Source organism: Bradysia coprophila, unplaced genomic scaffold (genome assembly GCF_014529535.1).
Source record: "Bradysia coprophila strain Holo2 unplaced genomic scaffold, BU_Bcop_v1 contig_151, whole genome shotgun sequence".
Classification (NCBI taxonomy): Eukaryota; Metazoa; Arthropoda; class Insecta; order Diptera; family Sciaridae; genus Bradysia; species Bradysia coprophila.
This window is the reverse complement of record NW_023503423.1, coordinates 1486896-1504180: the sequence shown is the minus strand read 5'-3', so window position 1 is coordinate 1504180 and position 17285 is coordinate 1486896. Positions and strand designations below refer to the sequence as shown.

General features: G+C 40.3%; 3 protein-coding genes and 1 long non-coding RNA gene across 4 annotated transcripts in view; 2 read left to right on the top strand and 2 right to left on the bottom strand.

Annotated features, from left to right (window-relative positions):
- Positions 1-17285, bottom strand: part of LOC119074357 — a 226636-nt gene that overhangs the window by 176657 nt on the left and 32694 nt on the right. The window lies entirely within an intron of this gene.
- Positions 1004-2703, top strand: LOC119074340. Its single transcript, XM_037180433.1, has 3 exons — positions 1004-1201; positions 1268-2328; positions 2410-2703. Exons 1-3 carry the CDS (start codon positions 1121-1123, stop codon positions 2678-2680), a joined length of 1413 nt encoding a protein of 470 aa, XP_037036328.1. The 5' UTR covers positions 1004-1120; the 3' UTR covers positions 2681-2703.
- LOC119074337 (heat shock protein 60A) lies at positions 4940-12360 on the bottom strand. Its single transcript, XM_037180428.1, has 5 exons — positions 12169-12360; positions 11540-11698; positions 10270-11478; positions 10022-10207; positions 4940-6811 (listed from the first exon to the last, which is right to left on the bottom strand). Exons 2-5 carry the CDS (start codon positions 11696-11698, stop codon positions 6644-6646), a joined length of 1722 nt encoding a protein of 573 aa, XP_037036323.1. The 5' UTR covers positions 12169-12360; the 3' UTR covers positions 4940-6643.
- LOC119074353 (NADH dehydrogenase [ubiquinone] 1 alpha subcomplex subunit 5) lies at positions 14224-15260 on the top strand. The gene is made up of 3 exons (XM_037180457.1): positions 14224-14353; positions 14722-14883; positions 14954-15260. The coding sequence occupies exons 1-3, from the start codon at positions 14333-14335 to the stop codon at positions 15143-15145; spliced, it is 375 nt and encodes a 124-aa protein (XP_037036352.1). The 5' UTR covers positions 14224-14332; the 3' UTR covers positions 15146-15260.

Genomic DNA, 17285 nt, shown 5'->3' with positions numbered 1-17285 from the left:
TTCAGGTTTCTGTGAATTAGGGCTCGTTAGAATGACTTCGTCAAATCAAATACATTTTTGATTATCTTAGAGAATTATTATTTGTTCAAAAATATCTAAAAATTCGTTCGAGAAGCGCAAACCTTAGCCACATGAAAGTCCACATGAGACATTCAAATAAAGCTCTGGCATAAGAATAGATTGTGGATTTGAGCACTATTTCGACTATTTCACAGGACTCTCAATGATTGACGCTGTCGGCAAGTCGGTCACTTCTGTCACTTCACCGAACAATGTGATCGAAAATTTAATTTCCTAACAAATTATTTTGATCTTTAAATTTCGTATCTCAAAAGACCGACTCGAAGGCAGTGCGGCAGTGACGATAACAATTTCCACAATCTATAGTCTTTGAACACCACACATTCTTCTTGATGAAAGAGGGAGCATCGAATTACAAATAAATACCTTGCGTGTTCATCAGCTGAACCAACGCACTTCAAGCGAAAGTGCTTTTAATGACAACTGCCAAATAGAGTAATATTTTGTATAAAACATTGTTACATTTTTCGACATTTCCATTTTCAGTGCTCTATTTAGAGTACAATTCATGCTTGAAGTGCGTTGGCTGCACTGGAGATTCTCCATCATACTTCAAGTTGAAGGAATTTACGCCGTAAGTTTGCCTAAAATTTGAATTTCAAGTGAACGAGTCGATGGAAAAGTGAACCTAAAAATACATTTCAACGCTTCCTAGCCTTCCTTGTACGAAATTGACGCTACGTTAGAAAGACTTGCGTGAGAAAGATTTTGAATTTCGACCGCACTTACAGCGTGAATTATAATAAATTACGAAAATATTAAAAAACTGATCGAAAAAAAAAATTCTTTTGGTGTCGCGTCGGGGGTTCGAAGGGCTCGAATTCCGGTTTTTTCTTTTCACATTCATTTTTTTGTCGATGTACACCATGTATCGATCTGCAATCGAGTTTTATCTACTGGGTCCACAGCGTGTTCTGCATTGACGCTTCTACTGTTTTGAAAGGATAAGTCCATGGCGAAAAACTCTTGCACCGTCTAAAATTACTGTTTGTGTCGCGTTGCTTGTCAGAAAATATTTTTATTACAGGGAAATTGGCAAATGGCTGCCAAATCGCGTTTTATTGGCGATATGCATCCGCGGAATTTTCCTGCTGAAAGGAAACATATGGTTCCGGCAAGGGTAATAGGAGACTATTGTCGCAAATGATTTCTTTCTACAAAAAACAAAAACGTTTTCCCATCTCAGGTACCAGCTCAAAAACCAGTTTTGTCTGGCGTTTCTATGATTGTCGATAAGAATCACCTAAATAAAGCTCCTGCGAAAAAGTCGTTTACAAAATGGAAAAAACAACACGACGCCCTGTTCGAACGAAAACACATTGAAACCACGAGCCAAACGAAGGCATTCGTCAGTCAAAGAAAAGGCGTTGCGGATGAACGCTCGGCTAATGCGGCAAAATTTGAGTTGGATTTTAAAAGACTCGCTCCAACACAAACGGAGACTTCTGACGAATATAAACAGTTCGAGCATGACTGTAGCAACCAATGCGCAAACTTTTCAGCCGCTAACCTGAAACGACCTCAATTCCATGGCATGATGGCATTTTCGCAACTAAATAGAATGGCGCGATCTGAAGCGACAAGAAATACGGTTCCCCTGGTTGGACAACATGATATAAAACCGACTGAGGAAACTCCATCGAATCCATGCAGTTGTCGGTGTGTAGCTGTTGCTTCCAGTCCGATTTCAAACACGGATCCCGAAGACCACCCAGCAGCACAATCAAGTCTGCAAGTCGTTGATTCATCAATGGAGAAGGCTGTTCAGCCTAAGCGGCCACCGACCAGTAAACTACTGGCGAATATCGTCGAAGAACAAATCGAAATCGTTGAACAGCAAAAGCAAATTCTCAAGCAGCAGAACGAGATATTCCATCTGCAATATCAAATCGAGAAACTGCTGCTGGTAAACAGCAGTGGCCTGAAGAACGCACTGTCACACAAACAACTACAGAGCACTGCCTCTTCGAATGCATTGCAAATGGAAACTGGTGCATCAGCTGAGCATTGCCGGAACTATTCACCGAACGGTCGAAAGTCAATTGGTGTGATGACCAGTTGTCACTTGAACGAAATTTGTTCACCTGTGGCCATCGTGGGAAGTGGTTCGCCCAAAGACACTATGCTGGAACGTATCAATAAAATCATCGAAAATTCACCGCCAATGATAAACTACAAACAGACCCACGGCAACAGGAACTGTCGCATCTCTCCGCATCGAACAGACATCAATATTTCGTCTCAAACGTAAGTGAGATAAAAACTGACGCACCTAACATGGAGCCCTATGGTTGCAGATTCACAACTTGTCCGATTTTCCATTTCCAGTCTCATCTACAAGGCGTCGGCAAGAAACAATGTCTCCACGAACGAACCGAAAATTGCTGACCGTAGCTTCGCATTGCATTTGCTGGACATGAAATATCATCCGGAGACGCCGATAACGACGCCGATGAATCGTCACGTGAGTCCACGACACAACACAATCGAAAAGTCGAAACTTTCGCCGTCAAAGTCCACCGACAACGACTTTGTGCCATCCAATATATCTCCGGACAAATATGATTACCTTATACGACATGGACTTTTGAAAAAATAAATTCTTTTGGGCTGTGACAGCCACTAATGACTCAATACTGTTCGCTATGCTGTTATTCAGAAATTTGAATAAATTTCCCCCACGATAGAACTTGCCACGTATTTTAAGGTGTTACGAGCGAGCATCGATGACATAAATACGCAACGAAGTCTGGATAGCGCTCTCTTCTATTAAAACCAACAGTAAAACTACTATTCGAACCATTTATGGCTCATGCGATACTTTAAACTTTGTGACCAGATGAAGAGATGATCGTACACCTCGTGACTAGCATGCATCTCAATTAAGAACACTGTCAAAATAGAGTATACAGTGTTAAAAGAGAGTTCTCATTTTGACATATCACTCATCGGGATCAGTTTAATTAACTGGTTTTTTCCCCTGTTTTTACGCTCTTTTAACACTGTATAGAAAAGTGCATCATTGAGAGAGAGGAACTTTCCCTCTGCAAGGCAAAATTTCGTATACCGACCAGAGAGATGCTAATATAACGACTGGGTCGTTCCGTCGTATCAACAATATTGTATATTTGTGTTGGTTTGCCTTATGCTTGATTTCCACTTACCAAAAAAGTACTCCATGTGAAAGACAAAATTGAATTTTTTCAATTTTTGTTTTGTTTACTCTCACTCTCGAGTACTCTGGGTACTTTGGTACTCTGGGTACTCTGGGTACTTCTTGTTGACTCTGAACTAAACTTTACAGATTAATGAATGAATGGTAGAGTACTATTACAAAGTGAATGCAAAAACGGGTGTAATGGTAGAGTGCTATTATAAAGTGAAATTGAAATGGCTCTCTGCACTTCTACCGTACAACGCATAAAAGCCTTAGAGAGACGAATTTGTGAGAGAATTTCATATATTTTCTCTCTTAAATTCGCATCTTTCAGGCTTTTATGCGTTGTATACAATATACAGTGTTCAAAGAGCGTAAAAGAGAGAAAAATTAACTGGTTCCGTTGGGTGATACGTCAAAATTTGTATGTAAAAGTCCAGTTAACTAGGAAAAAACCAGTTAATTTAACTGAGCTCGATGGGTGAACACTCTTTTTGACATTCTCTTTGAACACTATATATGGTTGTACTGTAGACTTGCCACATATGACCCTCTCTATATCTCTCTCGTTCCCTTTGATGTATTTGCCGATATTAATGCTTGATTTCCCATTGTATGACTAGCAACAATTGACGCTGCGGTTGACGAAGTATTGTGCTGTGCTGATGTACACTCAGTCCCGCCTAGACATAGTTGTACTGATGAGACAGCAATTTCGTCATTTTGCGGGAAGATGCGTCTCCGATGATTGAAATTAAAGACCCTGAGATGGAGACTAGAGTATTTGACTGGATACTTCGGAAAAGAGACTAGGAACGTGTAATTTATAAGACGAACTGTTTCTGTAAAAAATGTACTTCTCACACTAGGACTATGTAGGCAATGAACTTACTGCCTACACAATAGGGCTACGGATTACGGACGCATTGGTTGTCGATGCATTAGGGTTGTCGGCTCATTCGGTTTCCGGATACGCAATAGGACGTATGGGGCTCAGTGGCAATAAAAACTTCAACTGTTCTGACGGCCTATTTGATGAATTTTAGATAGAATTTCGAGTTTCGGAGGTTTTTGTTTAAGTTTGATGGGGTTTTCATTAGAACTTCGATACATCTCATAAACTTACCAAGATTCTCTTAGCTTCTAGAAAAATGAAATGAAAAACTTCGGCTTTGTAAACTAGACTAATTTTGTATTTCTTCATAAATGTAACATCGTCTGATAGATTCTCGTCTACATAACAAGTCAATCAAACATTCAGAAAATCTCTTGCATCCGGACGCAACGTGTAAATATATAAAAAAAATCGAGGACGCAGTAAACGACAGACAAACATATTCAAGAGTCCTCTCCTAAATCTAACAATGTGAATGAAAAATGCGATGAAATTTTGTTCAGATTAGGACTCACACACATTAATTCTTAAATCACGATAATAAATGCCACAATTGCCACGACACGAATCCCGGATGCAAGATCAGTTCTAATTTGATAGATTTTTTTTCTGGTGATAGAGTGTTTAGCGAGAGCAATTTCTGTCGAACTGGTCTCGGGCTCACACGTCAAAATGAGAAAGATCGCAAACAAATTGTTTGTAAACGGGGAGCGTGACTCTCAATTTTAATTTTGATTCGTGAATTTTTGCCGTATGACCCCAGGACCAGTTAAATTTAACTAGTCTTCGCTCGCGCTGAACACGCCATAAAATTAAAACGAACCTGATACACTACACCACCAAAAGAGGAGAGAAATGATAAGTATAGTAGTGCTTTACAGTAGGGCCAGCTGTTATCATTTCTCTTCACAATAGTATTTTACTTAATTCGACATTAACAGTTGCGTAAAAATCGTGTGTGTATTGTCGGGGTTGGTCAATCAATTCGATTTTTTGTTTCAATTTCATTTGGTTTTTTTTTCCATTATTTTTCTACTTTTTCTACGAAAAACAAAAAATTATTTTTAGAAAATCACTGGAGGTTCTGCCGCTGTCCAAAAATTACAATTTCAAAATTTATGACGTTCAATCGGTTCCAATGTGTTGGTTCGTATTGGACAGTAAACGATGTAGTCACTCGTAAGGTCACGCGATTCGAAATCTAAATGTCATACACGTAGCGTAGTAAGACGAAAAAAAAGTTCCGGAACTTTGGTGCCGTATGAAGAGTCAAACCAAGGTAGATATGTAGTGGATAGGTACTACCTAACCAACGCTTTTGCTCATTTGAATGAATCCACTTTTCTCACCCGCTAATTATTTTTTTAAAATTCTAAGAAAAAATACGTGTCTAATATCTTGGCCTTCCGTACCATCTAAACCCATTTTTGGGTATATTTTCGGCCTGGCCTGAAAATACGAGCCTGCCTAATAGGTAGTGTCACAATATAAACGAATCAAATGTGTCGTGGCACGAAAGTTCGAAGCAAACGCCATCGCTCCCTTTCATTAAAAACAAAAAATGGAATAGAAACTCGTGCCATCTGTTTTGAGACAGCGAAAATAATTTGTGCAACACAAGTCGAACAGCATCGACCTTATGTGCTACGCTGCGGGTCCGAGTGGTATTGCCTTTACATCTACCTTGAGTGAAATAATGACGAATAGACTTGTCATTATAGTGTCCGACTGGCCATATTGGAAATATTGGCCGATGGGCCTGTTGGTAGCCAGTCCGGCACTGTTGTCCTCCAAGTCATCTTTTCAATTAAACTTTTTAAATTTCAAAATTCTTGAGTCCAGTTTAGTATACTGGTACAGCCCAGAGGTTAGCAAAACACAAACCAGTGGACCAGTGGACCATTTAGTCAAAGTTTCGAAACAGAGTTGATGAGTTCCGTACGAAGAAACAAACTAAATTCCAGATTAAAGAAAATCGTGGAAATGTGGTCTCGAGTCACTTTTCAGTGATCAGGTTTCGTTTTGTTTTTTGGATAATGAACGCGCCTGATATTTCTGATCAGATGTTTTAGGTTCGCCTGACCACCTTCTAGATTTAAGAGTTTTTGCACATTAGAAACGCAAAGAAATTTTGTTTTTGTTTTTATCGATTCATTTTAATAGACATTGCCCCGGTTTCTCTACTTACAGCGCGACTTGCTTGCGACTACTACTAATTAATAATATTCCGTATATATAATATACAAATTGTGTTACGACGACTGTTTTCTCTTTTTATATTTTTGTTTTTATCTCTTTTAAAGGAACGAGTACGAAAAAAAATGAAAATTACAAAGGGAGTTAAGTTTCCACAAACACAAAGGAAAACCGATTTTTCAAAACATAAAATTGGAATTGGAATTTGTGTTAAATAGAAAAATATTTTATCTTCCCTATCTCTCTCTCTTTGTTGTTGTTTTTATAAAAAAAATTAATCACTAACCGAATGGATACGAATAGGCTACAAATCTTTACATCATACCACCCATTCCGCCCATTCCACCCATACCGCCCATTCCTCCCATGCCGCCCATTCCGCCAGCGGCAGATTCTTCTTTTGGAATTTCTGTGACTACTGCTTCGGCTGTGGTGAGAAGTGATGCAACGCCCGCTGCGTCCGTCAGTGCTGTTCGTACGACCTGGAAAAAGAGAATTGGAAATTGTGGCTTTAAGGAATCCAGAATCGTTTGCTTTTCGAAATAGAAACAACAAAATGTTCTCAAGTTTGTTTGTGTGCAATTGGACTATACTGACTTGGTAAGAATGGATTTCTTTTCAATTTTATAGTAACGAGTACTATAGCTTAGTCATATGGTAATGACGAAAATAAGCTCGGATATCGTACCAGTCGTTTGTGATTTATTAAAATGATAATAAAGGTCAGTGAAGTCAAAACACCCAAGACCAACCGAAGCTTCAAAGGCTTTCTTCAAATTGGGATCTTTTCGAATTCATTCAGCTATTCAGCAGTAACGCCACTCTTCGTTCGGGACACCTTATGTCAAATGATTGCGATACTAAATGCGAACAGGCCGCTCGTTCGCAATTGTGAGAGAAGATGTTTGCTGAAATTAAAGGCGTCCAGGTTCTTATGTCGAAAAAAACCGTTCCGAATGTTGTGGAACTTATCGAAAATTTGACAATGTGATGGAAGGGTCAAAGTCAGGGGCGCCGACTTCTAAGGACAAGCGAGGCTCGGGCACCACTACTCGAATGATGAGCACCACTACATCTTTCCAGTTTTACTGGAAAGAGCACCACTACTCCCAGATTCGCTTGTTGGATGAGCACCACTACTCCCAAACACAAGTCGGCGTCCCTGGTCAAAGTTGTGGAACTAAAATTTTTTTGTGGACATGGCGAACCGGTAGTAACGGTAAAATAACCGGTTTAGTCTAAAACTTGAATATCTCCGTTAAAAAGCAACAACTTTCTTATGGGGTTTGGTTTGCTCCAAAGCCAGATTCAATGCCGACATTTTGTGGAAGAACTCTTTTCTAAGACTGGACTAATGTCTTAGCTATTCGGGATTCCGAAAAAAGTGGCAAAAAAACCCGCTGAATTACCACTGACCATAAATCACTGACAAAAAATCGAAACTTATTTTATTGACATGGAGTCCTTTGGGGAGCTGATGACTAGCACTTTCTGATCTAGCCGGCCGAGCATGTGAGCTTTTCAGAGGTCAGATTTTGCATATATTCTATAAACTAAAGCGGTTCTTTTGGATTTTTTATGCCTAAAATGTGGTCAAAGTGTGGCAATACCTATTAGTAGGAAGAACGCAAAATTTCTTTCAATTCTGAATGCTCCATCCGATCCCAATATTCTAGAAAGCCCGGATCGGGATCATGTTCGTTCCCATCAAGTTTGTTTTATCGTTTTCTACTGGATTTATAGCATCTTGGAGGTGAGCAGAGGTAAGTTCCTGTAATTCCATTATTCCTGCTGAACAATCTACCCTATTCCCATTCTAAGACCTCACAGATTACGTTCTATGGACCCTCTGAAAAGCTCATCGCTTGGTCGTCTAGATATGAAAGTACTAGTCTTTAGTCTTCGAAAGAACCCCGTGCCAATAAATTATGTTTCAATTTGGCCGGGAAAATTGAGCTCAAATTTAGGGTCTTTTCTGTGACACTTTTTTGTGGATCCCAAATAGCTAAGGCATGTTTCCTGTCACAGAAAAACGTTGTTTCACAAAATGTCGGCAATGAATGTCGAACTAACCAAATCCGATAAGAAAAATTTTGCATTTCACCGGAGATATTCAAGTTTTTAATTTTGACACTAAACCGGTTATTTTACCGGTTCGCCACACCGACAAAAAAAAATAGTTCCACAACTTTGTTGTTGTTGTTGTTGGATGAATTTGTCAACTGGAATGAGCACATAGCCGGTATATGTGGTACCATTTCCCGTGGTATCGGTGTTATGAAAAGACTTCGTTTTCTGCCGGTGAAGATTCTCCGTCTTATATACTTTTCAACTGTACATTGCCACCTTACATATTGCGCAGGTGTCTGGGGTTCTGCCAACAAAACTGTGATAGATGAGTTACAAGTTCTACATAGAAGAGCTCTCAAAGCCGCTCACAAGCTGCCATCGCGTTACCCTACTAAGCAGCTTTTCGAAGTTGAGTTCCCCCGCGTGCTTACGATTCCTAAGACTTATGAATTCGCAGTATGTAAATATGTGCATTGTTGTCTGCACGATTCGAAACACCATTCTTCGGAATTTTTCGACAATGTGAATCGCTACGGTACGAGGTTCTCCTACCTTCTTAAGAGGCCACTAGTTTCGTCTAACTATGGTAAGCGTAGTCTGCAGTATGCTGGACCGACGCTTTTTAATGCATTGCCTCGGACGCTTAAGAACGAAACTCGACTCGAAAAATTCACACGTGGACTGAAAGCGTACTTGCTAGCGCGGAGTGACTTTTAACCTTAACTTTAGTTTGCATTTAATGAACAATGACGCACGATAAATCATTAGATCACGGTAATTGATCTAGGAGCGGACGATTGACTTAGTACTGGATTACGATTATGTTTTTTGAATTTGCTTCGAATTTTTTATTATAAACGCTACCATCGTTTATTCTATTCTAACTATCCTTGCTTCTGCCCATTTTATTCTATTTTGCTGTTGATTTTAATTAATTAGTTTTTGTTGAGCCGGCTGTTTTGTTTTATCAATTTTTTCTTTCTATTACTCAATGTTACTTTGATTCATACTTTGTTCGATTTTATGTTAAGTACCTAAAATAGCTCCTTAGAATTGTTATTGAGCATACTGGAGCTATGCGGTTTTTATGTTCAATTTGAGATCTTATCAATAAATAAATGAAATGAAATAACAAAAAAAAAAAAAAAAAAACTTTGACCACTATATCACACCCCATTGTCAAATTTTTCGATATTTCACGAGCGCACGAATTGACGTAAAAACCCCGACTAGCGACCGATTCTCACCAAAAATCTTTTCGGTAACTATGACGTATAATGGCAGATGTGTTCAACGAGACGATTTACTGAATGACCAGGGACAGTTCAATGGTAAACATATTAAAATCGGTTCGCGGTGAACTTAAGCAACAAGGACAAGAATCTAGAGTGATTCGTTGCACTGAATCAATTCGAGTGTGCAACCGTGGGACCATCCTTGACTGCCAAAAGTTCAAATCTCACTTTCCAAATTGCTGTGCGGTTGGGACTCTCAAGCAAAAAGTAATTCAGCGCTCCCCTAACCTAATAACTATCGCAGTCTGACTCCAGTGTAACTTCAAGTTCCAGTATCGGCCGGCAAAGACAACACCTAGGAAATTTACTACTTGTCACTCGACTCACCTTTGTTGGATCAATGATGCCCTTTTCGATCATGTTCACATATTCATTGTTCATGGCGTCGTATCCATTATCTCCTGTTTGCAATTCAATTTTAGCGACCACAACCGACCCATCGACTCCAGCATTCTTGGCAATGGTTAGTGCAGGCATTCTCAACGCTCGTTTCACTATGTCAATGCCGGTGTCCTGAACGATAAGCGAAATATTAGACAAACCTTCCAAGCTCGACGTCACTGTGTAACACTCACCTGATCCGGATTGGAGCCCTTCAGTTTGTCCAATGTCGGAATGCAGCGAATCAACGCAGTACCGCCACCGGGCACAATGCCTTCTTCAACGGCAGCTCTCGTAGCATTCAATGCGTCTGTCACACGATCCTTTTTCTCATTTACTTCAACTTCACTGCTACCGCCGATTTTCAGCACAGCAACGCCAGACGCCAATCGGGCCAGTCGTTCTTGGAATTTCTCTTTTTCGTACTCGGATGTCGTTTCTTTGATTTGATCACGCAATTGGTCCGCACGTCGGTCAATGTCTTCCTTGCGTCCCTTGCCTTTCAGCAACAGTGTATCGTCTTTGGTGATCACGACCTCGCCGATTTGGCCCAAATCCGATATCTGTACGTCTTCCAGTTTGACCAAATTAGCGTCGTCACCGAACACAATGCCACCCGCACTGATGGCCATGTCGGTCAGAGTCGCTTTGCGATTGTCTCCGAAACCGGGTGCTTTGACGGCAGCAACTTGAAGGCCGATTTTCAAACGATTCACCACTAACGTGCTCAATGCTTCGCCATCGATATCCTCAGCAATAATCACCAACGGCTTTCTTTGTGCGTTCGCTATTTCTAGTGCTGGAATGATTGACTGAACGGTGGAGATTTTCTTTTCGGAAAACAGGACCAACGCATCCTGGAACTCGACTTTGGCACCCTTGCTGGAGTTGATGAAGTACGGCGAAATGTATCCCCGATCGAATTTCAAACCTTCGATCACCTCCAGTTCGTCCACCAGGGTTTTCCCATCTTTGACCGTAATAACACCCTCCTTTCCGACGCGTTTCATTGCCTGGCTAATTAAATCACCGATAGCTCGGTCACCGTTCGCTGAAATCGTTGCCACTTGAGCGATTTCCTCGGGCGACGTGACTGTACGTGACAAAGCCTTCAGCTGTTCCTTGACCGCTTCAACAGCCAACATCACACCACGACGAATTTCAACCGGATTGGCTCCCTTGGATATCTTTTCGAAACCTTCTTTGGCAATTGCACGAGCCAAAACTGTTGCAGTGGTCGTACCGTCACCAGCTTCTTCATTCGTATTGTTGGCCACGTCTTGGACGAGTTTTGCGCCAATGTTCTGGAATTTGCACTTCAATTCGATGCCTTTGGCAACGGTCACACCGTCCTTGGTTATCTTCGGTGAGCCCCAGGATTGTTCGAGAATCACATTGCGTCCCTACACGATTTATGAATCCGTTGCAGAGTGTCAGAACAGCCGATTAAGATAGAAAAATTACCTTCGGTCCCATCGTAACAGCCACAGCGTCCGCTAATACATCAACACCTTGTAACATAAGTGCTCGCACCTCCGGACCGAATCGAACATCTTTTGCATACAAACGAACGGCCAGTTGTCGTGAAGCTGTTGTGCGCAGTAGACTTGGTAGGCGATACATCTAACGGGATTCGGTGGACAAAACGAGAATTTCAGATTTTTTTTGTAAGAAAAAGGAAATCATCCAAGGAACACTCTCAACACTTAACCTCACTTTCGGAACTGAGAGCTACGAAAATTGAGTTTTGATACGCTGAGAATGGATTGATGGAGACAAATAGAACGACAATCGATAAAGTAATCTCACAGACCGTGAACTTTGCCTTCTTCGTACGTTGAGAGAAAGTTGGAATATGTCTTTTCTATCGAACAACAGTCCTAAGTTAAGGCAATTCAATGCTAAATGAATTCCAATAACATTTTCCAATTAGAACTGATCAACCAAATTCAACAAAAAAAAACAAATCCATCGAAATTCCGGACTATCTGACGAAATACCACACCAGGGTCACGCAATTCAACGTGCTTAGCGGGTGTTGCATAAACAGTAAAACCGCTGAAATTTGTCAAAACGATTTTAAATTCGCTCACCTTGAATGATTGATTGATTTGCTGGGACAAATGAACAATAATAGATCAAAACCGGTTTGATTTCGTTGCGTTTCTTAATTGAATTGACGAAAATCCTTTGACTCCTTCAATCGGTCTTGCGATGTCTTATCAATTTCGATGAATGTAACTAGTCGAGAAATTTCTATGAATTTTGACAATTCGCTGAAAATGGTATACCTGCCCAGTATACCAGTTTCGTTTCGTTAGGTTAACGAACTGTAAATTACCAGATGTTCAAGCGCATTTTTTTCAAAGTAGATATACATACACTGAAGGTAATGTTCTGAAAGAGCAGAATTGTTAGACAGCCACAAAGGCTGGTAATTCTTCCTTCTCTTTCTATCGCACGGCTTGAGATGTATGCGAGAAAGAGAAGGAAAATGCCAAAGATAAGTTTTGAAAGCAATCGTCACGTTTCATAAACCTAGCTGGCGGCACAGGAATTTGATTACTCGAAACAGGGTGTATTTTATCGAATTAAAATTCCTTAAAATTTAAAAAATTTGTCAAATTACACGGAAAAAACGGAAAATGTCAATGTACGTCTGATTCGATCACGATTTACGTGTGAGTCGCAAATACTACATCTCCTACGTAGTATGTACATCGAAGTCGTGAAATTTTACGTCTAAATCGTACAATAAACGACTGAGTGAACCATTGGTTTTGTACCGTGAGGACCGTGAGGACAGAACCAATGGTTCACTCAGCCGTTATTGTACGATGTAGACGTAGAATTTTACGACTTCGATGTACATACTACGTACGAGACGTAGCATTTGCGACCCACACGTAAAACGTGATCGACTCAAACGTACATCGACATTTTGTGTTTTTTCCGTGTACTGTCAAATTTCATCCATAGAGAGACAAAACCTCATCAATATTTGTATGAAAGCCGAGCTTTGTGGATGAAATCGTGTTCGTTCGGCCAGTCAAATTTCATGTTTACAGTTACTTGAAGCGAACTTATAAACTAGTCTTTGGTCGTCTCACTCACATCATAACACAAAGAGAAGCAAATACTTTGACGAGTACCCCAGGGTGAGCTTTTTATTTCATGGGCCGAAAATGATGGAGATTTCAGATTATTTTCGGGTTTTCGGCCCCTTACACAAATAACTATTTCCTCCGGTTTGTATGGACAGACAATACCTGGTTTTTACTTCCATTGCTCTCCAAGGCAACTTACAATTAAAGTCTTCGGTTTTCTCAAAGTTCTGAAAGGACAGGTTAAGACACTTACGAAGGCGGGTAAAACTAAGGCTCGGAACGGGTTCGGGTTGACCTGATCAGTTCAGGTTATGACCCGAACCGGTCTTAGACCCGAACCGGAACTAAGACTTCGGGTTCAACCCGAACTTGACCCGAACCAGAATTTTCGATTTCGGGTTCAAACCGAACCCGACCCGAACCCGAAGTTATTCAACCCGTACTTGACCCGAACCCGAATTTCCATTTCGGGTTTGACCCGAACCTGATCTGAACCCGAAATTTTCAAATAGATCAGGTCCGGTTCGGGTGACCCGAAAATTTTACACTAAAAAATGCCAAAAATTTCGGGTTAACCCGAACCGGACCTGATTTATTTGAAGGTCTCGGGTTCAGGTCAGGTTCGGGTCAAACCCGAAATGGAAATTCGGGTTCGGGTCAAGTACGGGTTGAATAACTTCGGGTTCGGGTCGGGTTCGGTTGGAACCCGAAATCGAAAATTTAGGTTCGGGTCAAGTTCGGGTTGAACCCGAAGTCTTAGTTCCGGTTCGGGTCAAGATCAGGTTCGGTTTCCGGTCTGACCGAACCCGACCCGTTCCGAGCCTTAGGTAAAACACAAATCTTGACAATTCAAACATGTTTGAAAGGTCAACTTGAAAACAATTTTTTTTTGTTAAGTTGAAATTGTCATATAAAATTTTCCAAACCTAGTTGGCGCTACAGGAAAATTTTGATCACACCGCCTTCGTGATCAACTCGAAAGTGTCTTTACCTGTTCTTTCAGAACCTTGGGTTTTCTCGCTCTGATCATAACACTATATGGATAGTGTTCGGCGAGACAAAAATACACAATAAAGAAGAAGAAGAAGAAGTGTCAGGTCACTGTCAAAATAGAAGAATATTTTTCTGCAGAAAATTGTACTTCGAAATTATGGCTGAATTTATCAAAGCGGTAAGCCTATTTCCACTGTACGACAAACCTTTTGTGACGCTGAACCAATTAGTTTTGCGTGCCCATCATTGGGCGTACCCATTTCAGTAAAAAGAACCGTGAATTGTGGGTTATGTAACCTTGTTTTGCTTCTCTCAAGTAAAGCAACGTAATTGTAAAATTTTAAAATCTTTCGTAATTTGGATCTAGAAAGTGTCACCGATTTTCCTTCGGAGGCAGGACATTGGACAAGTGTATCGCAACAAAATTATCAATTCTGTTCACTCATTTGCGTAAATTTCCTAGTATCCGTCACTTCAGCGTCGAATCAAGCGTCAAAACAATGTTTCGACATTCCCGAACATTCCACTTTTCATTCCATTTTTCAGACTACTGGCCTAACCCGCCTGGTCGTCTCAAAAAATCCTCACCACACTCTCACGTCCCTGTACGGAAAAACGTTGAGAGCCCTAGCAAAGATGCCACCAACAGCGGCCTATCGAATCCACACCGAGAAAATAATCACGGAACGGGCCAGAATTGTTGCTAATGTACGTGCTGCATCAAAGGAATCGACAACGAAAAATCAATTGCAATTTCACTCAATTTGTACACTTCCAGAACCAAAATGTCGGCGACGTGGAAAACAAAATCAATTGCGGTCAAATCGAAGAGGTGATTGTCCAGGCGGAAAATGAACTTTTACTGGCGAGAAAGATGTTGGGTTGGAAACCATGGGAACCTTTGGCAACTGCGGCTCCACCACAACAGTGGGACTGGCCACCAGCACAAATTAAGTCATTGTCGCATTGAATGTGGAATGATTTCATGTCGGTGAAATAGTTTTGATGTTATAATGGAATACGCAACCCAGTTTGTTTGATGGATATGATTGCATCTGGTGGAATAAAATTTTAGTTGTTCCAAATATTTCGGAGTTTTTATGTGCAGGGAAAAAATGGTCGGTTGTTGCCACGCCGACACTTCGCTAACAGTTTTTCCTATTAATCAAAAATAGTTTCCACGAAATTATTGTCGCTTCGATCGAAGAAAAAATATTAGCAGAGTGCATGGTTGTGAGAAGCTTCACTTATACATTTGCAGATCTAAGCTTCGATATCATCGAAAAAAAAAATCTAAAATCATGACGATACAAGACATGACTTACCCTGTTATAGACGGCAAACATATCAGAAGTATTATTATAAGATCGGGATTTTATATTCTACCGATAAATTAATTCAAAACTACCGATAAAAAATAATAAATTACCGATAGCGAAATTCCCAAGTACCGATAAAAATATTCAAAACTACCGATAACTTTTTACCGATAAAAAGTACTAAAGTACCGATAAACTGGTCGTTTTATCTATCATTTATCATTTTCTATCAGTAGTTTATTACTTTCCATCTGTAATTCATTAATTTCTATCGGTAGTTTAATACTTTCTATCTGTCATTAATTATTTTTTATCGGTAGTTCATTATTTTGTATCGGTAGTTCATCATTTTCTATCGGTACTTTAAGGCAATAACGTATTAGTATACGTTGGACCAAAAATAGATGTAAGGGGCTCTGCAGCATCAACCTCATACGTATTGACATTTTTGATTGAGAACATAGGTCAGCCATTTCGGAACAGTTTTTGTTTAGGATAATATATGACGTCAATTAAAAATAATTTGTGCAATTTTCAATGCTCCATTTTTTCATCTTTTCGGGTTCTCGTGATATTCAATGAAAAGCGTGAAAAAACACGGATTTTCGGCTTTAAGCCGCCGACAAAAGTTATTGCCCAGGAACTCAGCCTGGCACCCTAACTTTTCTTCATCAGGACAGTAAACTCTACCGAAAAACACTTTAACATGCTCCGGACCTCACTTTGGACACAGGGTTTTCAGTGGCCCCTGCATTACAGTGGAAAAATTACGATTGAAAATCGAAAACATTTTGATTGGAAATCGAAAAAATTAAGAGAAAGGTCTCAATTGGAAAATTCTGATTTGAAATCGGAAAAAATTTACAGAAAGGTCCTCAGTAGAAAAATTTCCATTTGAAATCGAAGAAAAATCAACAGAAAGGCCCCAGTGATGAACTACTGATAGAAAATAATGAACTGCCGATAGAAAATAATGAACTATCTTCTTCTTTTTCAGCCTGTTTCTATCCACTGCTGGATGTAGGCCTCTCCAACTTCTTTCCATTTCGTACGATCCATTGCCATTTGCTGCCAGTTTGTACCTGCAATATTCTTAATTCCGTTTGTCCATCTCTCTGGTGGTCTACCTATAGCTCGTCTTTTATATGGTCGCCAGTTCATGATCTTTTTGGTCCAACGTTCGTCTGTCCTTCTTGCAATATGTCCCGCCCAGCTCCATTTCAGAGATGCTATTCTTTCCATGACATCAACGACCCTGGTTTGTTGTCGAATCCATTGATTCGTCATTCTGTCTCTGAGTGTTATTCCAAGCATACTCCGTTCCATGGCTCTTTGTGTCACTCTCAATTTATCTTCGGATGCTTTCGTTAAAGTTAACGTTTCCGCTCCATAAGTAAGCACTGGAAGGACACAAGTGTCGAAAACTTTGCGTTTCAGACTATTATTCATTTTGCTTTTGAAAATTAGTCTGAGTTTTCCGAACGCTGCCCATGCAAGACCAATCCTACGTCTTATTTCTGCAGTTTGGTTGTCCAGACCTAACTTCAGTTTATGTCCTAGATATACATAGCTGTCGACTCGTTCAATGACAGTGTCACCAATTTTGATTTCTCTATCGTCCCCGATGTTGGTCATGACTTTTGTTTTCGATAAGTTCATCTTGAGGCCAACTTTGCTCGCCTCTTCACTTAACTGTTGTAGCATAAGTTGAGCCTGACCTAGATTCGCTGCTATCGGTACAATGTCATCAGCGAAGCGGAGATTGCTCAGGTAATCTCCATTTATCTTTAA